Raw genomic sequence first — 23,052 nt, 5'->3', positions numbered from 1 at the left:
AACATTCTTTTCTTCTTTTTTTTTTTTTTCCAACAGAACTAGAGTGACATAACTCTTTTGAATGTATTTGGCCTGCTCTACTTACTGGATCAAAACAGATTTTCATTTGTTTTAAATATAGCAGTGCTGAAATCTGCCTCATAGCTGTAACAGAATGAAAAGAAAAAAAAAAAAAAAAAGATAAATTTCCTATGCCAGTCCTGCCTGCAGCCATAAAAACATTTTTTTTATTTGTTTCACTTTTGGTTGTGCAGTAGTCCTCCTACCGAACAGAAGTTATTTCTCTAGACATAAATGACTAGTTATTTTTCCAAACCTGTAATCTGTAGTGAAATCAACAAACTCTAAGCTCTGAGTTGCCTGGTAAAGTTTTTAGTTTCAATTTTGCGGTTGTTTGGCAGAAGATCTGCATCACTGCTAACCATGCTGGAAGGAGTCCTAAAATTTGAAACATTTATTCCTACCACTTTCCCACATTAAAAAGACAGAATTCTAGAGTCAGTGATGAGCAGATTACAGTCTCGCATCTTCAACAAAAAAATGCGTTAAAGAGTTTCTTAACAGGGTTTTAGGCAACAGCAGCGGCAAATTGTGAACGATGAAGGCTCAGATCATTACGCAGAAGGGGCTAACCTCAAAAACTGTGTTTTGATCTAGCATAGTATTTGTGAAGTATTTCCACCACACCCCTCTTTTAATAGCTTTTTCACGATAATCATGAAGGTCAGAAGACTCACGGATTTACGTGAAGATGGGCAAAAAACATCCCACCAGCAACTACTGGTTGTGTTTTACTTTACCCGAGCAACTGGTGCCCATCTTCCTAAAGCGTGACATGTTAAAATACGGTAAAGCAGTCCCGAAACAAGCAAGTTGCAAAATGCAAATAAGGTAGATTGCAACATGCATTCATCTTGCAAGAGTTGTTCTTAATTACTATTATTATTTAGACCATCACAGTAAATGAAGCTTTGTCCAATCCCTTTTTGAGGTTTTTTTCTAGCCTTAAGAAATCATAAAAATATAAACCTCAGGTTTTTAGTCAGCTAACTAAGGTGCCTTAATGAACTTAATGAGGTTACATATCATTCTTTGCAAAGCAAAAACTAAAACCCGGAAATACGAGAACTTACTGCGTTTTCCCCATATTTTCATAAGTTAATTAAGGATCTGTACTACATAAAACACTGACACCTCTATATTCTGATGGGACAAACATGGGGCTAAACTCCTGTATTTTTAGAACAGGTCATTCTGAGCAAAGAGCTGAAGTTACTTGGGCTTTCTACATTAAATATATTCCAACGTAGTCAGCAGTGACTGTCTGGCTTGAGAAAAGTCTGGCATTTAATTCTGGAAAGAATAATCCTACGCAGAAAGTTCAGTTTAGCAATCTGCAGAAACCCAGGACCCATCCAGAAACCAGGATTCAGATTGCAGAGTCAAGCGCAATCGTTCAGACAGGCTTCGCGAGGCAGCACCGCAGAAAGGAAAGGCAGATGCGAAGAGATAGACAGCGATGCCAGATGCTACCCAATCGTCTGCCGCAATATTAGCATACGGTTGGGAGCGCAAAGTCAGACAAAGGCGGTAAGACAAAACCAGAACTTGTCTCAAAAAGTTTTCAATCGGATTCATTCCAAAAGCTCACGAAAAATCAACATCCCTCCTCCACTTTTAGCGATCCTTTTGTCAGACGTTGAATTTTCTTTAGCGGCAACACGTGACGGGTCAAATGATGCCACATTCAACACTGACAGAAACCGACTTTTCCATTAGCTGGTATCTGAGAGGGAGCAAGCAGAACTTCTCCCTCCTCTAGCTGGACAGCAGAAAGACCGAGTCCATTCATTGCAACAAAAGGAGACGGCTAGGCCTGCTCGGAAACAGCGATGTTAGGGAGAGGTTTCAGGTGTGGTTCATCAGATGCATACAGAGCTATAAATAGAGGTGCTGCGGGTAAGAGGTTAGCCCTTGCAGAAAACAGCTTCCTCTGCTGTGCAGCAGGCTGGACTTACAGAAGCATGGCCTAAAAGCAAGACTTCAGAATTTATTTGATTTCTGCTTTGAGAAAAGAACTATCATTTCAGTTTCTGAACGCATGCGGAAGGGTGAAACAAAATTAGGTTGCTGTTGCTTCTCTTGGTTTTACTATAACCTGCACAGTAATAATGAGAACACTTAGCAGTGGCAAGACTTCTCCAATTTTTACATGCTTTTAACTTTGCTAAAATTTCAAGTGTCGTTACTAATGGTAAACTTCCTAATTAATTCAGCGTGGTGTGCGTGTGTGTCCCCCACCAATGACCTAACTATTCTGGTAGGATGTCTTGGGTAACAGATTATGGCAACTCTGACTTAGTTTAAATGCAGGGAGGCGTTCTCTTTAGGCTGATCCTGCTCTACTGCAAAGCCAGGCTCCGGAGGGTTGTCACTGGCCAGCACTAGCACTCCTCTCCCAAAGGAAAACCGGGCTGAGGGGCTCCTTACGAGCCCTGCTAGCTCCCCGCCTGTCAGCCCTGCAGCCAGCCCGCCCCGCGCTGGCAGTCGCCTGGTGGTGGCAGGGAACCATGGAGCATCGCTACAGACAGCCGGCGGCTCCTCCCGAGCGAGGGGCACGGCTGCCTGCCCGGGGCTCCTGCACACGAGGCGGGAGGAGCTCCGGCAGCGGGCGGAGTGGGGGGGGCCCTGGCCTCCAGCCCGCCTTGCGGGCGCCTCTCCCCGGGGCCCCTCACGCCGCCGGGGGGAGCCGCCGTCCTGCGCCCACGGGCCCCACGATCCCCACCGCCTGCCCGGGGAGAGACGCCCGTCTGCCCCCTCCTCTCCCGGCACCGGCGCCGTAAGGACCGCTCCCCCCCCGCCCCAAATGGCCCCTGTCAGGCGGGCGGCGGCTGGAGGGGACCGGCCCCGACCACCCAGCGGCCCCTGACAGGAGGCGGCGGGAGGGCACCGGCCTCACCCCCGTGACCGGGGAGCCATGGCGGCAGGGCACCGGCCTCACCCCCCCCCTTGACAGGCGGGCCATGGCGGCAGGGCACCGGCCTCACCCCCCCCCCCCGCCCTTGACAGACCGGCGGCGGCGTGCGGGGACCGGCCCCTGACAGGCGGGCGGCGGGAGCGGACCGAGCCCCTCAGCCGCCCCCCCCGGCAGGCGAGCCGCGGCGGGAGGGGAGCGGCGCCTCCCTGACAGGCGGCCGACAGGAGGGGACCGGCCCTCTGACAGACGGGCCGGCGGGAGGCGAGCGGGACTCCCCGCGGCCCCTGACAGGCGGGAGGCGGGAGGGGACCGGCCCCGGGACTGGCCCCGACCCTCCCCGCCGCCCCTGACAGGGGGGAGCTCGGGGAGCAGGTGGCGGCGCCGGGGTGCGGGGCCGGGGGGGTGAGGGGGGGGGGGGGTGGCAGAGGAGCGCTGGTGCCGGTTCCTGCCCGGGCCGGCCCCGTCCCGCCGGGGGAGCGGACTGTCACGGGCCGGTCGGCCCCGCCGGCACGTACCTGAAGTAGTAGACATCGCTCTTGCCGGCGCTGAGGCCCGACTTGCGGATCACCTCTTCCTTCTTCCAGCCCGGGGGCAGCGCGGGGCAGTCCATCCTGCCCTGCTTCTCCATGCACCGGGCGCAGGGCCCGCGGCAGCGGCGGCGGCGGCGGCGGAGGAGGAGGAGGAGGGACGAACGGGGAAGGGGCTCACCCGGTGCCCAGCCCCCGGCTCTCGCAACAAGAGCTTTATTGTTCCCGGACACGGCCGGGGCCGGGACCCCCTGGCGATGGCGGCCGCGGCGCGCTGCTCGGCGCCAGGAGCGCGGGCTGCGCGCGCAGCCGGCGGAGCGTTCGCCCGGCGCCCGCTTCCGCGGCCGAGCCCCGGAATCGGTGTCAGCGGCCCTCCGAGCGGGGCGCGGCGCGGCCTAGAGGGGCCAGAGCGGCCAACCCCGGCGACCATAGAGAGCGCCGTAGGCGGGACAGAGCGGCCGCGGAGGTGCCGGAGCAGGCGGGGGCACGGGGCTGCCATCGCCGGCGTCTTCGGGCGCCTGAGGACGTCCTGCGGGAGGGAGCCGCGCCGGCGGCGGGGGCTGGAGGAACCCCGGAGCGGATCGGCGCCGGCAGGTGCTGGGGCAGGAGGAAGCCGTCCGGCGGGTCCCACTCGTCCCTCAGCGGGAGGGAGAGCGATGCTCGGCGGCTCTGGGGGCTGGTTTTGGGACGTGCTGCGGCGTTACAGCCCATCGGGACAGGGACGCCAGCAGACCTGCTCTCCCGTAACCCTGAATTCACCCATTTTCTCCTCCAAAGTGTCCATGAACAAACCACTTCCCTGGGTCCCCCACGTTCAGTTTATTCGTGTCCTCCAGGCTCCGACCACCACGACGCCTTCCCCTCACCGGGCTGACAGCCCTCAGCGCTCCCGGCCGGGAGCCGCCGCCCGCTCCCGGGACCGGCGGGCTCTGCCTTGCCCGGGGCGGTTTCCCGCACAGCACGACCCTGACTTCGCACCGCGAACTCCCCGTCGGACACCCGGCAGTCCCGTAACGGAGCCACCGCTTCTCGGCGGCCCGGCCGCCACAGCGCAAAGCCCGCATCGCGCAACCGAAGGGCTGCGTCCCTCAGGAGGTTCCCCTTGCCCCCGCTCTCCCGGCCCCGCGCCCTCCTCAGAGCCGGCCGCCCTCCCGCGGGGGTGGTGGTGGGGGGGTGTCCCCTCGGGGCGCCGGGGCCGGGCTCGGCAGCCTCGCAGCCTGCAGGCGTCCGCCGGAGGCCCCGGCAGCCCTGACCCGCCGCCCCCCCCGCCGCGGCGCTAGGACCTGCGCGGCGCGGCGGTCCGGCCACCTCCTCCGCGGGGCGGGCGCAGCGCGAAGGGAGCTGCGGGAGCGCGGCCGTGCCCGGCGGCGGCGGCGGTTGTAGGGAGCGGCTCTGCGGCGGCGGATGAGTCAGCCCTGAGGCGGCATGGAGCCCATCCCGCCGCCCACGGAGGAGGAGGACGAGGACGAGGAGGAGGAGGAGGACTGGCTTCGCCCGCAGCCGGGCGGCGGGGCAGCTCCGCCCGCCCCGTGTGAGCGCGGGCCCCGGGCGGTGGCGGGGCGGGGAGCAAGGAGCAATGGCGCCGGTTCCTGAGGGGAGCGAGGCGGCCCGCGGCCCGCGGTGACCCCCATCCTCTCCCACGGGTGGCCGGAGTCTGGAGCGGGACCGAGCGCGGCCCGCTGCGCTCTTCCCACGGGCTGGGGCTCCGCGGCTCGGCCCCACGCGTGGGGGGGGAGGAAGGCGGAGTTGCCCCGCCGGGGTGGAAAGGGAGGAGCTGCAGGGGGGGACAGGACCCGTGTCCCTGCCGTCCGAGGAAAAGAAATGGGGGCCGTGGGGAGGGAGGGGAGAGCCGAGCCTCTCCTCGGCAGCCACGGTCCTGCCGTTCCGTTTTTAATTCCGTCTGGATGCTGCTGGTAACCCCTGCGCTCCTCCACTTAGAGCTCAGCGGGCAGTAAAAACACCGCCCCAAAACAGCGTACAGAAATACAACAGGGTGTAATTTAGGCTAGATCAACTAATTGGGGGGTTTCTCATCTCAGAGTCATAGAATCATAGAATCCCAGACTGGTTTGGGTTGGAAGGGACCTCACAGCCCACCCAGTGCCCCCCCTGCCATGGGCAGGGACCCCCTCCACTAGCCCAGGTTGCCCAAAGCCCCATCCAACCTGGCCTTGACCACTGCCAAGTGTTCAAGAAATAAAAGCATCTTTTATTATTATTTTCTTGTGCTTTTTTTTTTTTTTTAACTCATTTTCATCGCAGAGTTTGCCGTTTGTTGGATGGTGATTTGCCATCTTCGTTGGCCGCCCCTGGGAAAAGCAGATATCCAACAGAGCTAGCTCAGCAGAGTTAAAGACAGATTATTTTGTAGAAATACATTAAAATGAAGTTTCAGTGTTCCACTAGGAAAGGATATTGTATCAGTAAAGTAGTTCAGTGAAAAAATACAACTGACCCTCCAAAACCAGGAGGGTTTAGTAGTAAGCTGAGTTGCTATGGAGGACTTATGCTCCTAAGTAATCCTAGAATTAACGCAGCGCTCAAATTAGCATAAAACTTGTAAATTTGATAGTCTTCTTGTAATATCTGTTTATTGGTATGGATTAATTTTTTTTAAATGGTGACATCACATGCGAGGCATAATTTTTATGTAATCTGTCCATTTATTTTCCCTGCAGCAGGCCACAGCAAGCCCGTAGCGGCCAGAAGCGCAGCATGCAGAGTGATTGTGCACGTTGACTTGGACTGCTTTTATGCACAAGTAGAAATGATCCGTAATCCTGAATTAAGAGACAAGCCTTTAGGTACGAGTTCCTTTGCTGGTGATTTGGGGATTACGTGTATTTGGGCAGAAGAAACGAAGAACATGAGTAAACTCAGGACATGCCCGTGGTGAGATTCAGGCAGTCACACCAGAGCTGTAACTACATCCACAGCGAGCAAGGTGCAGTCTGGACTCCCGTGTAGCTGCGTGACTGCTAATAAATCCTCTCGCGCACAAGTACAGGCGCTTGCCGACGTGCCTGAGCGGTTCTGGGGACCGCAGCTGGTTTGGAACTTACGTGGGCAGGGAGAGGGCTGAGCTCCACAGATGAGCTGGAGCCTTTTGACACAGTACATGAGCTTTGCTCCGTCCAGAAGTTAAGAACAAATGCGAGGCAGTCGGTAGTGTCTATGAGCAGCGGAGAAAGTACGTTGTAAAGTGACTGTTAGAGAAAGGGCACTTTCACGGGTAAGATTGCCTGAAGAGGCCCAGAATTAAGACCAATATTACAATGGGAAAAAATATCGATAAGGTTTTAAACGTTCTTACCCTGTGGTAGTCTAAATGAAGAGGTCTGTGCTTCTCATAGTCTTGTAAAATAAGACTGTTGTGAGTTTGCTTGTTCTACGATGTTGCGTTCTGATCGGAGCGTATGCTTTGCAGAGTACATGAAAGTACTGTGGTCTTCTGTGAAGTGCCAAGAAACCTAAACTTTAGAAACCATTTAACCTTTATCTTCAGGTGTGCAACAGAAGTACTTAGTAGTTACCTGTAACTATGAAGCCAGAAAACTTGGAGTTAAGAAGCTGATGTCTGTCAAGGAGGCTAAAGAGAAGTGTCCTCAACTGATACTGGTTAATGGAGAAGATCTGACGCCATACAGGGAAATGTCGTACAAGGTTACAGGTACAAATTAACAATTCCTCAGTAGAGGACAAACGCTTTCTCTTAATCTCTGAGTGTATGTGCACACGTGTGCAATAGTAGATGACATTTTCCTGCTCTAAAAGTTCTTATTAGAATCTCATACCATGGTGGTAATAGTCATACAATGTTAATACCTCACAAAATAAGCGGTTAGACCTGGTTGCAATCTGGGTCAGGCACTGTAAATGTATCGTACATTACGGGATCTGTATGCCGTGGTAGGATTATGCCCACATAGTTCTTTAGGAATGGATTTCCTTAGGAGAAAGTACTGCAGAGGTTAAGAATTATAATTTCAAAAAGAAATGAGGAAAGAAAGAAGAGATTTTGGGAGAGGAAAAGCAGATGACAGCAGCAGTTCTGGGATGAAGACACTAAAATAAATGCCTTATTATTTTATCTGGAAGAGAACACAGATTCTCTTCATGCAAGTATCCCGCACAAATCCATGGGAAATCAGCTGCAGATTGATGCAGACATGACAAGCTCACATTATTTGTTGTGTGCATATTATCCTTGCGTATCCTTTCATCCTAGAGTTGTTGGGGGAATTTTGTCCACTGGTGGAAAGGCTTGGGTTTGATGAAAATTTTGTGGATATCACAGAGACTGTAGAGAAAAGACTAAACCAGCTACAGCAAAGCGGATGTTCCAGAGTCTCTGTGTCTGGCCACGTGTACAACAACCAAGGTGAGTTAAACATTCTTCATGATGAAAAATACGTCAAATGTTCGTGAAGTTCAGTACAAAGTATTTGTCTGCTTCAAAGTGTTGTCCAGAGCTGAACAGTTGGAAACTTGTGTCGCTCTGTGCTTTGTTTCTGTAATCGAGAGTACATGTATCACAAATGTTCATCAGAGTTGCAATTAGATTGTATGAAAAATAAATCTCTGTGGTAGATAAGCATGTACACTGATTGGGGAGAAGAGATTTTCATTGTCCTTTTTTTTTCTTTAAAATAGTTCTGCTGTAGTAAGACACACAATTTTGTTTCAGCTTGAATGTTGTTGTCAATTGGCAAAATTGAATGAATTTTTTAACGAATAAAAACCAAAAACAGAGTAAATTTTTGCTCTAGCCATTAGGTAAGGAATGGACTTCTGAGACTGAAGTAGCTGAGCTGCTTCGTACGTCGTCAAATGTGAATGCAGTAGCTATGCCGTGATCTTCATTTCACGCACTAGGAAGGAAAGCAGTTGGGTTTTTCCTGGACTGTGAGCTATTGTGATGGCTTTGAATATGGTTTGGAGAGAAGGGAAATGCCTGACTAGTCCTTTTCCTCATTTGGCATTTGCATGTGAGTAATAAAGGCTTAGCTGCAAGGCAGCCCTCTAAATTAGATTTGTAAATCTCTACTTTGGTTACATTGGTACAAGAATCTGTGATATTTAACACTTTTCACATCTCTTAATAAATTGTATTCTATATTTAAAATACAACCTGGCTCTGGGCCATAGCAATCTCCCTTTTACCAGGGTTTTGGGGAGATAGGAGTGAGATTAAGCTTGGATACAGAAGCCACGGCAGTAAGATTTGACCCATGAGACCGTAATTTCTTGTACTACTTTAATGCAACATGACAAATATCTAAATTTAGAGAACTGGCTAGCTAGGCGACTCTTTACATACTGAACACTGCTTTCTTTTTCTTTCCAGCTATCGACTTGCGTGATATAACGCATTTAAGGCTAGTCATTGGATCTCAGATTGCACAAGAGTTCAGGGAAGCCATATATGCGAGACTGGGCCTCACAGGCTGTGCAGGAGTGGCCTCTAACAAATTACTGTCTAAACTGGTATCTGGGACTTTTAAACCAAATCAACAAACAGTTCTTCTGCCTGAAAGCTGTCCAGATCTAATACGCGGCCTTGATCACATCCAAAAACTGCCTGGTAAGTGTGGTGCTGTGAACATAGATGAAGAGCATATTGGCAATGCTGAAGATAAGAAATACTGCAAAAATTATAGCTGAAATAATTGAAAAATCTAATTCCTGCAAGCAGGAAAAGAGGGTATGCAGGTGTGTGTTTAGAGTGCTCTTTTGGTTTTAATAAGTTGTTTGAGTTTTGCTTAGGAACGGAAGGACTTCGCTTTTCTTAATTTTTGGTTGTGACATAAATGCATTGCAGCACTTTACGAGACACTTTCAAAAATACTAAAATCTCAGTTTATTTTTACTGAAGCCCGAACATTGTGGTTGGTACTAGTTTTAAATACAAACTACTTTAAACTTAATGACTGGAAACCTACTGCCAGTTATTCAAACTCCAATAGACAGTTTTATAGAACACCCTGAGGAGTAATTTTTCTAATTATTCTACACTGCCCCTGTGCTGTTGGCCAGGAAGCGTTGATGTAGGCTACAGACACAGGCAGACCTTTGCTTTGTCCCAGTATGGCTTTTCTAATGGCAGATTCTAAAACTGGAATGGAAACTCGCCAAAAATGTTGCTGAAAAGCCTGCACTGCAGTAGTGAAAATAATTGCCAGTACTACACGGGTGGGCGTTATATATGTGTATGTGTATATATATATACACACACTTTTACTTTTCTGTATATTTTTAATACACCTTTTATTTAGGCATTGGCTACAAAACTACCAAACGTCTTGAAATGCTGGGTGTTAGGAACGTGTGTGATCTCCAAGCGTTTCCATCTGCTGTGTTAGAGAAGGAACTAGGCATTTCTGTTGCTCAGCATATCCAAAAACTCAGCTATGGAGAAGATGAGTCCCCCGTGACTCCATCAGGCCCTCCTCAGGTACAAATATTGTGCTGAAATACTTCATACAGAGCAAAAAAAAATTGCTTTGTTTTATACAGCTTTGCTGGACTAACCAAAATAATTACATTTTGTTTGTATTCTCTAGTACAACTCAAATTCATGTATAATTCTTCTGAAATTCAGTTGAGTTCTGAGTGTCAAAGATATCTTAGTGTTAACTGTACACATTTAACTGTGATACTTTTTTTCCTCTTCAGAACTTTGAAGTAAATATAAAATTGAAAGGACTAATGTGGGTTTTTTTTTAGTCCTTTAGCGATGAAGATTCCTTTAAAAAATGTTCATCAGAAGTGGAAGTTAAAGAGAAAATTGAAGAACTGCTTCCTAACCTATTAGACAGGTGACTGTCTTCAGTAGCTCTTTTTGATGCCTGAAATTGTGACCTGAAGGGACTCGGAGCGTATGTTAGGTTTGTCTCACACACTACCTTTCTTCTTTCAGCAAAATGCCACGTATATAGGAACAGCACCTGCCTCTCCAACTTCCCCTTTGGTCTTTTTTTTCTCTAGTCATTTCTCTATTCCGCTTTGGTTGTGCATCCTCACTCATCTCTCTGAAGGACCCTAGGTTTTCTTTCTCTTTCCATAAGTGACTTTCTCTACTTTCAGACCCTTGGTTATCACCGTTTACGCATGCCTGCTGTTCCACAGTTGCTTTTTCTGTCAGTCTGAAAGAATATTTTCATTTCTTCATCTTTCCCTTGCCCTGTGAATCCAGGCAGCATCTGAACCCAAGATACTCAACAAAAACACCCGCATCGCAGGAGGATGCATTTACTCATGCCTTGACTACTGTGACTTTCCTATCCTCCCTTTCTATCCTGTGACTCTCTTTACTTAAATTAACAAAAAGGAGTAATATTCTAGCAGCACTGAACTGTTTCCTGTTCTGCCATGCTTTAACTTTTGCAGCTTAAGTGGGGATGTTTCCTTGAAAAGCAAAAAGAAGAGCCAAAAGCTGAGGATTACAGAGGGTGTAACTGCAAAGACTGTACTACTTTCAATGTAGTAAATAGTGAAACGTGGCAGTATTGCAGACTGACCTGCTTAATTTTCACATTTGCTTCAGTTGAATACTCCTGGAGACAGTATTCACTTTGTACTGAACTTCTAACTTGCGGGTAAAGGGAACCAGCTAGGACCCAAAGTTCCTACAATCTGGAGTCAAGCCAGAAGTCGAAAGAGATCTGTACTGCTTAATTTGACTTTGTAACCTAGATGCTGTGACAGTTTCCACAGCCCCTCTGAAAAACCCTCCTTGTAATACTTCCTGCTTTGTGCACGTTCATGCTCCACAGAATATACAAAGATGGAAGACAACCCCACACAGTGAGATTGACCATACGCCAGTTCTCCTCGACCGAGAAATGGATTAATCGGGAAAGTCGTCAGTGTCCTATTCCACCTCATCTTATTCAGAAATTTGGAAAAGGTAAACTTAAGAATTTTTGAAAGTATCAACTTTGTGCTGCTGCCACCTAACTTCTCTGTAAAATGCCCTTACTTCATTTGATGATAATATTCCATACATTTAATATTTGGAAACTTTTCCATTACTTGCAGTGGATGTATCTTGATAAGAGATGCTAACAACGTATAGAATTTCACTGTAGGAATGACTTCTGTATTACTACCAGGTTTTAACCCAGTCTGGCTGGATTCCTAGCAGTAAATTTCTTGGTGGGGTGGGAAAGGGCGACTGGGGGCTGCTTCCCAGATTAATAATCTGCTTTTCTCTGTTAGGAGTTTGAATTATGTTCTCAGTTTTATTATGTAATAAAACGTCTTTTTGATGTACCTCTGAAAATTAGTAACGTAAAGGCTCTCATCCTTCTCAGACTTAAGCTTTCCAACCAGCGATTGCAATTCATTTGACACTTCAGTCGGATTGGGGTGAGGAAATAAATCTGAATCACTGCTGTATCAGCACACAGAATCACTGTTCCCTGAATTCAATTCCTAAATGACTTCTTGCAATCCTAGAGAAGCTAATCAAAGTCTGTGTAGCTTCTCGCTTCAAAATCACTACTGGACTTTGACATTGGAGGAGACTAACAACTACTGTCAGCTTGTATAGTCTGCAAACTCCAATAAACCATGTTATTACCTATGTTGGGGTAATGTTATATAGCTACATGGCCCTGTAAAGCCCTTTTTGGTAGAATTAGATCATTTTTCAAATCTATTCAGCTGTGCTTGTATTCTGTAGTTCTTCTTTCCTAGCCTAAGTACATATATACTATAGAGAGAGCTTCACAGGTGTGAAATTAAGCATTTTTACTGAAGAGGGAAAAAAAGAAGTCAGTTATTCAGGACATACCTGACAGGGCAGAATGAACATCTTAATGACTCTACTGACATATTGTTTTGTAAGCCTTTAGCAGTGTTTGCCTTTGCGATTTGCTGTTTAAATCAATCTTAGTCAGTCAGTTACTCCTGATGATGTACATTGCTTCTTTTCAACCTTTTTTTCTTCTAGAGAGCAGCAGCGTTATATCTCCATTAGTTGATATACTAATGAAACTCTTTCGAAAGATGATAGATGTAGCTCAACCATTTCATCTTACCCTTGTGAGTGTCTGCTTCTCTAACCTCAAAGATCTTCCTAGCAGCAAGAAAGGATCGATTGGTTTCTATCTAAAGCCGATGTCACCGCCATCACACTCTGGTAAACGTGTCCGGGTAAGCTGAAAGACACTGAAAACTATCTGCAGATAAGAAAGTTCTGAGATATTTCCATCTTTATCACGTAGATTTAAACCTTAGCGGCTTTGGAAGTTTTGGGATCATCAGTTTTATTCACCTGGTAAAATGAAGATTTATTTGGGGTCTTCTGAGCAAGTGTTACTTGTTTGCTGTCTTTCATTATACAGACTGCTTAAAAAAGATCTAATACTATCTTGAATGGGACAGCTAGGTTATCAAGCCCCTTAACTGAAGAACAGAATTCACTAAGGGAGAACCCCAAACTTATGTATTCTAAAAATAATTGCCAAATTTGGCTGTTCATCCAGTAAGATCAGCCCTTCATTTAGCATTTGTGAAACAAGAGGCCACTTAGATATTCCCACCCTGAAGCATCTTTTCCTATACACTAAAATCTCCTTGAAGTTGCTTATAATTTATCCTGTTGCTTTTGTTAAGATACTTTCACAGTGATTCTTTACCTTCCTTCTCTAGTTCAGCCTAGAAACTAATCAAAGATTCAATTCTGTAATTGGCCACTAGCGCTAGTTTCCAACCTAGTGAGCTTCTCATTCCTGCTCGGAATTGAACAAACCTCTTGCATGTACTAGACAGTGGAGGAGCTGTCTGTAGAAACGTTGCTAAGTACTTCCACAAGATGCTTTCAGTACATAATATACAAACTTAGTAACTTCAATATTATGTTGTGTAATGAATTTGCTGTTTCTGTCTTGACACGGCAATTTTGCGTATTGATAAACTTGTCTTTCTCAGCTGCTCGAGAATGTGAGGGATAACATCATATCGTGTATTCTAAAGCTCCATAGAATTTTAAAGCAATAAAATGTAACTTCAAGGTATTTACCGCTTTAAAATAAGACAAGGATTCCTATGCGTATGTACTTTTTAAGGTCTATGTTAAAAAAACACTACCGATCATAAGGAAAAAAAAAATTACTGTCTGTTAAGGAATAATCTGAAGAACTTGCTGTTAGTAAAATAGTGCTTGGTAACTAGTAGATTACACAGAATATACTTATGCTTTTATTTGGATTTGTTTGCCACAGGAAGTGGAAGATGTCTTACAAGGTGAGGGAAGTGCTTCTTGGAACCAGAATTGCAACAGAACTGGAACTACAAAAACTAGGAAACTTTCAGAGGAACAGAAAAGCAATATAAAGCAAGCAAGAATTCCTGACCTCCCATTTTATTTGTCTCCTGGTGATATTGACCAGGAAGTCTTCAGGGAACTTCCAGAAGATATTCAAAAAGAAATTCTTTCTGGAAAAACAGAAGCGATCCCTACGGAGAACACTTCGGGTGAGCCATCAGTATGTTTTGCAGCAGAGGCATACAGCGCTTCCCCAAACTCGAAGGGACTGAACAGTGATACGTGCTCTGCAGGGTGCAGCATACATCTCTCGTCAGCTCACGAATCTGCAACTGTTCTGGCACACAGCTCCAGGGCCAGTTGTTCTTCTGAGTGTCCCAGAAGTGCACGGACAAGCAGCGGGATGGAAAAACAACCTACTGACTCTCCAAACTTCAGAGGGAGAGATCTGTCAGCTCTGGAAGCTGGGGTCAGCCAAACTGTTCCATGTGTGGATGAAGATAGACAGGCCTTTGAAACGACTTCTGAGGACAAAACTTACAGTGGGCAAGGAGGAATTGTACTTCCTCCTAATGTAGACGCACAGACTTTTTATGAACTACCTGCAGATGTGCAACAAGAACTGCTAGCTGAATGGAAGAATCAGGAACCTGTCTCCAGAACCTCTACAGGTAATAAACCCCCTGAAAAGCCTAAAACAAATAAAGGAAGAAGGAATACAGCACCATGTTTATCACAGTCTAACAGTTTGCTAAGATATTTTAAACCCCAGTGAAACACTTTTCATAATAGTGACATGGTAAGAATCAGCACTTGAAGGCACTTTAGGTATGAAAAGTTTACTGTAAATTGTAAAGATGTGAATATTAAAAATATATTTTGAATGTTTGACATCAAACCTGCTGGTGACTCTTTTAGTAGTAATGAGTCTGTCATTTTTCTTTCTCTTAAGATTCATCAGAGAAATGTCAATTTTAGTTGTCCTCAAAAAATATTACGGTATGCAAACATATTTTAGTATTCACTGTTAATACCTTCACACACTGACCGGGAGAAGGAATTTTTACTTTAATTTTCATTGAGTTATAGAACATATGCAGTTAATTGCTTCTAAGAACTTGGGAGGGGATTGAGCAGCGAAGATGAAAGCATTTTTCACACTACTGTAATTTGTGCCACTGTTTCTGTGATTTGTAATGGAAATTGCTATTCACATGGCTACCACAATTTCCTGCAGTTAACTCAGAACTAGAGGTACTAGAAATACTAAGGGGTAATGGGAAACATTACCTCCAAATGAATCACATCACCAGCTTGTTCCTGGAAATTAGTATATAAAAGTGGTTTAGGTTTGGTGCTCAGGATTCAGAAAAGGACAAACAACTCTGTGTATAAAGAGCAGCTTTTAATGAGATGCTATATACAAATTCATCAGACTTTTCTTCAAATACTTAATTCCAAAACAGTGAAATAGTTGCTAATTACACTCGCACACTTCTAGTTAATAAACATGTTTAAAGTCTCTAGTACACAAGATGTTTGCTTGTTTCAATCAAGAGTACATAATTGAGGTAAGAATTTATCAAAGTGTGTTTAAAGCTATGGCAAAATATTTGACTACTGTATTTTAACATTGCTATAATTTATATCACCAGATTCTCGTGTGTGTGTGTATATATATATTCTCTGCATATAAAGTGCAAAAATATTACAAAACATCACCTGATTACACTGAAAGCAACATCCTGTACTTTGATGGCACTTCAGTGTAAATTGTTGCATCGTTCCCAAGAACAGAGAAAACTAGCATTCACCATTTTAACAGTTACGCTTTATAAATTTCCACGTGAACCACAATTAAAATAAACTTCATCATCTACTATAAAAATGAATCCAAGATACATGTGACTAAATGCTTATTATTTTCCACTTACGTTTAATTATGGTCTTCCAAGCTTTTCAGTCCAGCTCTCGTTTCAGTGATTAAGTTTATGAGAGTAGTAGGTAATGCTGTCTCCACTACAGAACAGGGAAGCATTCCTCCTAGTTCTGGCTGAATAAATACAACTAACTTAGAATGCTCTGGATTCCTGCAATGAAAGGAGTAAAACCCTTCAGTTAACACTTGTTGCTATGAAACTTACGGAGATGTACAAGTGTTTACAATTTATAGTCCATCGATTACAAAAAAGTGGAGGATGAATAAAAGTTTCAGTTGTTTCAAAAGATGGTCTGAGTCACAAAACTGATCTGCACAAAACTCTTAAGTTTCCCCAGAATAAAACTGTCTAGATAAAATTTAAAAAAAAGCTGTGCGTTTCAGTAAATGTTAGGCTTTGTATAGAGAAGACAGCTGAGTAACCAAAGATGCTAAAATAAGGGGGCTTTAAATACTTACTCAGGCAAAGGGGAACACACATAGCCACAGGGATTGTTATAGCCTCGGACACAAGAGGGAGTTGGAGGGCAGCTGGAGTATTCCACGCTGACAGCTATAAACCACCGCACACAAAAAGCAAAATCATATTAATTATGTATGTCAATCATATCACTCAAAAACACCGTTTAAAAACAAACTACTCCAACTGCTATCAGATAGTACAAGATATCGCAGTATGGTCACTGATGTGTTCAGCAATTCCATTCTGTACACAAAGCACCTAAAGGACATTAAATATTTGTGCGAGTAATTCATTAAACGTAGAAGTTTCTATAGATGTTTGGGCAGGCACACCCAAGTATTATCCTTGAGATGTGATTACACATACCTAACTGTTGAGGTGTGGTTTAGTTCTGGAGAGAGAAGTTGGTTTGTCAGCAGATGTCATTAATTAGTAAACACAACTAGAGAGAAGATGAGGAAACTGCTGCACACGTGCACAGTAGTAGTTAGGAGAGGTTGTTTTGTTTAGTTGTCCATTACTTTTGCATAGTAAAGTACTGTAAAGAGTACGGCTTAAAAAAACCAATAGGTCAGTAAAGTTCCAAGATGAAAAACGTTGTTTTCTGCCACGTACTAAGATCCGCACAAAGGAAAAAGATTAGCACAGAAAGGAAGCAGCAGTGAGATATTTTCCTGGTTGGCCATATATTAATCATTTTACATTTTGTGTAAGTTTACAGAGCCAAACTCAGAGAGAATCAAATATGGGGCGAATTAGCAGTTCACTCTAAGAGCATATTAGGCAAGTAGCATTTGGTCAGGAAGCCACCTAAATACAGAAAAATGTTATTAAACAAACACTACTACTACTTTTTTTTTCAGAGAGCGCCACAATAGAATAAACAAAGAACACTTTGAAGATCAATTTCGATAGTTTCAGTATTAGAAAAAGCAACTTTGTTTGCTCTTATCCTGTCATTAGGCTGCAGAACTTACTCTACAGCCATTCACCTCAGGATCTGCAAAATATGAAAACATGCAGTAGTTACATGCAACTTACAGTTAGTTGTAAGGATATCACCAGGATATGGTTTAACATGCAGCAGGTCAACAAAATCTCTTGATGAAATCAATCCCATACCATAACTGTGTGTTACACTGTGGTATATGCCAGTGTCCTACAAGTAAGTAAAAGCAAATTTTTTTTAATTAGCATGCAAGAAGCTAAGTTTTATTTAATTAGCAAAGCAGCATTACATGTTAAATAATGAGGATGTGGCAAAAACGGATTCCTATTTGTCTGTATAAGACAACAGTTCTCACATCCAGCTAGTGCTGAACTAACAGCCAGGGAAGGGATCTTCCAGTCACACAGGTAGGGATTCACTGCCATTCCTTGTGGCCTAGATTTGAGGCAGGAGTATAGTTTTTGGGTGGAAAAACTCAAAACGTGCACATTTAGTATCCAGGTTTAGTGGAGGTAGAATGCCTTTTTGCATTAAAATACACACGCTAGATTGCATGTTGCGTTCCAGTGTATAATCTGTTAAGATAACTTGGTTCCAAAAAAAAAAAAAAGCAAAGAAGATAGTTGGATGTACCACTACATCCTAACACCTGACTGACTCCAGCAGAGGAAAGTGAGAGAGAGGTTCAGGGAAGACAAAAAGGGGAGGATTCTTTTTTTTCCCCTCGGTTTAGGGCGTACTTTCATACAGTTGAGTCATTCATGCATGTGTAATGTGTTCCGAGACCTCTCTCCATCATACGCAGGGCCGTCTCTCTCGAGTGGTTGGATCAAAACTGGCTAACACAGAACTGATGTTCTTCATAGGATTTCGGAGTTCCGGGTTTCCATGTTGCCTTTAACTTTGGTGATTTTTTAAATTTGCATAAACTATGCTCACAGAGAAGGGAGCTTCCCCTACATTTTCTCCTCATTGTGTCTCACTCTACTCTTGATGGAGACTTCTGTTGTTTTCCATGGACTGAATTCTTGGCATGTTTGAGGACGTTTATTTCATAATAAATATTTAAATTTACCTAAATACTTAACTCCTAAGGGGAAGGACACATTTCATACCCATTTCACATAAGCAGCAGGTTTAAAAGTTTTTACTGACCCAGAACATATTTTGCACTGAGAGCTTTCCTCATCCAAGTAGAGGTCTTTTTAGTCACCATAATTCATGCAGAAAGAGTTAAAATAGAATCTTTGTATTAAATTATCATATTACCTGGTCAATCCTTTCTAACAGCTTGTAAGATTGTAATGCTTTGTCCCATTTGTTTCGATATTCAGGAAGATACATAAAAGGAATAATTTTACTAGGGACTTCCTTAATTATCCCTTCTCCACGGTATCTAGATTGTGTAAAAAACAGATATTGAATTCACATTTACGAACTGGAAAAATAAGTTATACAATAATAAGCATCTAGCAGTTGGGGATGCCAGGCTATAATCAGGTAAACTACACGAATGTGATTGCTCTTGATAGCTTGATTAAAATTCAAGTACTAATAAAAATTATCATTCTGTAACTGATTTTTAAGACCATTACATTCTTGGCACCACACATTTTAAATTAATTATTTGTGAGCAATTAGATAGGAACCTGTTAATTTAAATATATGCAATTCATCTATTCTTTTCTATATAGATACTTTCAACCCATTTTGACACCGATTGCAAATCTTCTCACTATTTATGAACTAGCACATTCTGGCTTTTCTCCAACTTTCGTTCATAATCTTCTGAGGAGTTCAAGGGAAAGTTCACAGATGGGAAGAGAGGCCTCTCACAAGGAAATAGGAAACTCCTGCAATGCTGGGAACTGCTAACTAATACCGGGAGTTCTCAGATACTAGTTCCTGGAGAAACTGAATCGCTACGCTAGGTACTTGCAGACAGCAATTAAATGCAAAGGTGAAGGATGCTGCGTGACAACAGATGAAGTTCAAAGGAGACTGTGCTTGGAAACAGTTTAAGAAACACGAGAACAGATTACAGACCCTGATGACACATGAGCATAAGTCAGAAAGAGCAAAGTTAGCCAAGTTCAAACCCAAACAGAGAGGCCCTGGGAAATCATCGATCTCTTTCTTCACTCTGCAGCAACTCTTGTCACCACTTAGTGCTTTGGTGGCGTGAGCGCAGCGTGGGCGTATACGACTAATCCAGAAACTCGCTTCTCCACTAACTACAGCAGGTCTTATGGTGACGGAAAACATTTTAATGCCTACTGAAAAACAACAAATGTAAGCTGTGGCAGGACCAGTTAAAACCAGCATATTAATATTTCCATAACACCCACGAACTTCTGTTTACCAATCTCCTAAGCAGCTCTTGCCTGCATCCTGTAATATCTTCCCTCCTAAACTCAGTGTGAGTTGTTAATCAGGACGACTTCTAAAATAAAAGAAAGGGCACACTTGTAAAAAAAATCTCCATTTCCAGTTTTTACAGTGGATTATTGGGAACACTGGAAAAAGAGGAAGTAAGTCTGGTGAAGACCGCTTGGATCACCAAATCTAGCCTCACTATCTTAGACAAACTGCAATACATATCTCATTGTTTTTCTTGAGCTTAGGTGACATAATTCCAAATAAAAACCTATTCGGCCTTGATCAATCACCTTAATGCTTCCCTGAACTCCGCTGAAAATATTTCACCTGACTGAAGCAAGGATCTCTATTGATTTTCACTACCAGATCCCATACTGATTTCTTTTAGCAAGTAAAGCAAACTGTTAATACTCCTGCCAATTAAAAAAGAAGCTCGCATTAGTGATATGCAGTTAATAAATATTCAACGTCAAAATGATAATGGGAACAGCTATACTTTTGCTCCTAGAAACAGCTAGTACTCCTTCACAAAAGACAAGCTAGGGACCAGTACTGCTTGTTAACGTGACAAAAAAATGTACAAAAATAAATGAATGAAAGATTCTGGTTCCCTGTACCAAATGGCAGAAAACACGATGATGCTTCTCCTGACTGCGAGGAACTTGCTATGTACAGATCTGAGCGCAACTGAATACAGCTTCGTGCCTGATTAAGACTATAGCATATCATTTTTCTCTCCACAAAAATAAGTCGGGAACATTCTTATGAATTCTAAGCAACCAGACTCTCACTCCCTCACATCCACCTGTACTGAAATAAGATCTGAAACACAATAATAATGCCACACATAAAGTATGCAAGTGCTTATTAAGATAACAGTGCTTTTAACATATTCTAATGAAATGTTACACTATTTTCCACTGTAATACTGTAGAGTAATTCTTCTGTAATACTAGTGATAGAGCATCGTCTTTTGTAATTAATATCTTCTTTGCTCAAATCTACAGAAATAATTAGAAAACTAAGCAAGACTTTCAGATTTAGAATATCAGTAATCACAAACATCTCATCATATTGAGAACAAAAAAGAATCAGATGCAAATTTTCTCTACTGCCTATCTGTCTAGATTGGCGTTTAATATAATTTAATACCCATCAGGCATCTTAATTAAAAAAAAAAAAAAAGAGAGAGAAGCTAAGGACATGTTGCAAGTGTCCTCTTTTCATCCACTTTTGCACACTTCTCTTCAGTGAAGATTTTTTTTCTTTCCCCTGGTTTAATGAGCTGAATCAGCTTGCTAAACAATCAGCAGGGTGCCACAGCCACCATACATGAGAAGCAGGATTGCAGAGCCAGGAGAGCGGTAGGAATGTAAAAACTAGAGCCAACTCCATCACTGACAGCAAGCTGTGAAATCAGCTTAGTCTGCCTCGCCTAACTCCACCCTTTGGGCCAAAACTAGCTGCTTAACAACAGCGCAGAATTCATTGCTCAAGAGAAGGAAGGACAGCTGGAGTTGCTGCTCCAGAGATTATATGACCTCCTTATTCTCAGTACAGCTAATTCAGGTGCCAGAAAGAAAAAGGTACAAAGGACAGATAAGGTAGAGCCAGAGCATAAGCATGTCTGCATGTGTATCAGTCATTTCACAGATAGGAAAGGGTGAAAAGCAAAGCCCAGCTGGTAAGATGTAATAGCTTGAATCGAATATTCCATCGAAAAGGGTCACTGACTTCAGGGCAAAACTATGACTTCATATCTACTTATTCCATAGTAGTAAGTGCTATATAGCATTTAATTTTCATCACTCATTTGAAAATTGCTTGGGAAATCCATCTCTTGTATTCAAGTCCTACCGCTGACCCAGTGTTACTCCAGCGTAAAATCTTCTCTACAGCTACCAAAACTAAACTTAACACTTTCACGAAGGCCACAACACGGTTAACTTTTCCACCTCAATCTTGGGTGTCACTGTTCAAAAAAGGTGTTATTCATTACAATGACAAACAAAATATAAATACTTACATATTTCCTGCATACTCTTTTGAAGGCTTTGAAGAAACTGTAACATTTTTCTCAAAGCAGAAAAAGGAAAAATAAAAACTTAGCAGTTGATAAAGAGTTGTCAACTCATTTTAAAGGAAAACAATTTTAAACACTTTTTGCAACAAAATGTATTTAATAAAAATAACTTTATAAACAATATGAACTAATATTTTCTTACTGAAACTTTTATCACTCTCCATCCTGAAGTATCTTGACTATATGATAAAATTTTTTCTGAAACTTCATCCACGATTTTCTTATAGTCCATTTATCTGTAAAGATTTAAAAGCAATTTGCTGGTATATATAAAGCATTCCTTAAAGAGCAAAAAACAGAGGGCTCATTCCTGTATTCCTTCCACAGGCTTTAGTATACCTTAACTGAGTATTTCTAGCAAATTAATTTCTTACTAATCACATTCAATTTCAGAAAAGGACAGTCTTTATTTAAACAAAATGCTATAATTGACTTCCACTCCGGGCTACTGAGAAGTAGCCATTGCTGTAGATCTTGAGAATTAATTACAGCATCTAGTGAGACACACTGTTCACTCCGTAAATCATTACTCCACATTAAAACCTCCCCTCCTTATACAGTTTATCCCCTGAGATTCCAATTCTGCCATGATTTGCTAAAGCCATTAGACCAGCAGCCAACTCGTGTAGTTAAACCGCACGTGGCTCACGAACAACTGAAGAGAGATTTTTCTTACATCTGAGCTTTATACAACAATCATCATAAGCTGTGCTGTTGTGGAAACTCTTTACCACCCCAGCGCTGACAGCTCCTGCGTGCTGGAGCTCCCTTACCTCTCCACCCTCTCTCTTTCCCTCTGCAACACACGCAGTACCACTCTTGTAGCTCTTTCTCACAAGAATATCAACTCTGGTTCTCAGGCCAATAGCACTGAACGCTTCTGGACCAGTCTCTCACACAAAGTTATCTTCATACCTAAACCTTCACGGGGCTGCCTCGTGTAAGGGGGTGCACAGACCCCTCAGAGCCACCTCAGTGACACACGCTGTGGAAGCTGGCCAGGTGCTCGGTTTGTGCCCCCGGAGGAGCGCTGCCCGTACATCACACACCCTCAGCCGGGCACAAACTAGCGGCGGGCTGGCCGGACCCACCAGCCCCCGCAGCCAGCTCGGGGAGCGCTGACAGGCAAAGCCGAGCTCTGAAAACGCGGCGCAGCCGAAGGCCCGGCCGGCGGGACACCCCCCCCTCCCCGTCTCCGCGGAGGCGGCCCTGAGGGACGGCGGACAACCCACCCGGCAGCCCCCCTAACCCCCTCTCCTGTGGAGACGGCGCCGGGCGAAGCAGTGGGTGGGCTGCCCCGCCAGCGACGGCTCCGGGCAGGAGGGAGAGGAAATAAGAAGATAACAGCGGCACTCCATGCTCACCTCAGCAGCGCGGCACGAAGCGGAGCGACCTGCCCCCAACCCCGCCCTCCCACCGCGGGGCATGCCGGGAGTTGTAGTCCCGACTTAGCGCCGCGCCC

The 23,052-nt window shown here is 44.5% G+C and overlaps 3 protein-coding genes across 5 annotated transcripts in view; 1 reads left to right on the top strand and 2 right to left on the bottom strand.

Moving 5' to 3' along the window:
- The window catches only part of MBD2 (methyl-CpG binding domain protein 2), a 40,778-nt gene extending 37,111 nt beyond the window's left edge, over positions 1–3,667 (bottom strand). The window contains exon 1 of the mRNA XM_054809477.1: positions 3,493–3,667. Coding sequence (XP_054665452.1) covers positions 3,493–3,605 — 113 coding nt within the window. The 5' untranslated portion in view covers positions 3,606–3,667. The remainder of the gene's footprint in view (positions 1–3,492) is intronic.
- A 94-nt stretch (positions 3,668–3,761) lies between these two features.
- POLI (DNA polymerase iota) lies at positions 3,762–14,675 on the top strand. 2 transcript variants are annotated; one of them, XM_054809472.1, is made up of 10 exons: positions 3,762–4,098; positions 6,183–6,308; positions 7,010–7,174; positions 7,733–7,885; positions 8,852–9,088; positions 9,780–9,958; positions 10,231–10,322; positions 11,280–11,413; positions 12,461–12,663; positions 13,734–14,675. In XM_054809472.1, exons 1-10 carry the CDS (start codon positions 3,762–3,764, stop codon positions 14,550–14,552), a joined length of 2,445 nt encoding a protein of 814 aa, XP_054665447.1. In that variant the 3' UTR covers positions 14,553–14,675. The 2 variants fall into 2 exon arrangements, with proteins under 2 accessions (XP_054665447.1, XP_054665448.1); XM_054809473.1 differs by having other exon boundaries at positions 3,968–5,035.
- Positions 14,676–15,181: 506 nt separating this feature from the next.
- STARD6 (StAR related lipid transfer domain containing 6) lies at positions 15,182–22,994 on the bottom strand. Of its 2 annotated transcripts, none has more exons than XM_054809476.1 (7): positions 22,955–22,994; positions 21,733–21,826; positions 21,534–21,583; positions 18,398–18,524; positions 17,221–17,338; positions 16,176–16,269; positions 15,182–15,867 (listed from the first exon to the last, which is right to left on the bottom strand). In XM_054809476.1, the coding sequence occupies exons 2-7, from the start codon at positions 21,820–21,822 to the stop codon at positions 15,714–15,716; spliced, it is 633 nt and encodes a 210-aa protein (XP_054665451.1). In that variant the 5' UTR covers positions 21,823–21,826; positions 22,955–22,994; the 3' UTR covers positions 15,182–15,713. The 2 variants fall into 2 exon arrangements, with proteins under 2 accessions (XP_054665451.1, XP_054665449.1); XM_054809474.1 differs by lacking the exon at positions 22,955–22,994 and adding an exon at positions 22,364–22,671.
- Positions 22,995–23,052: the final 58 nt, after the last annotated feature.

This window comes from Grus americana, chromosome Z, assembly GCF_028858705.1.
Source record: "Grus americana isolate bGruAme1 chromosome Z, bGruAme1.mat, whole genome shotgun sequence".
In the NCBI taxonomy this organism is placed as follows: Eukaryota; Metazoa; Chordata; class Aves; order Gruiformes; family Gruidae; genus Grus; species Grus americana.
This window is presented reverse-complemented; position numbering and strand designations above follow the sequence as displayed.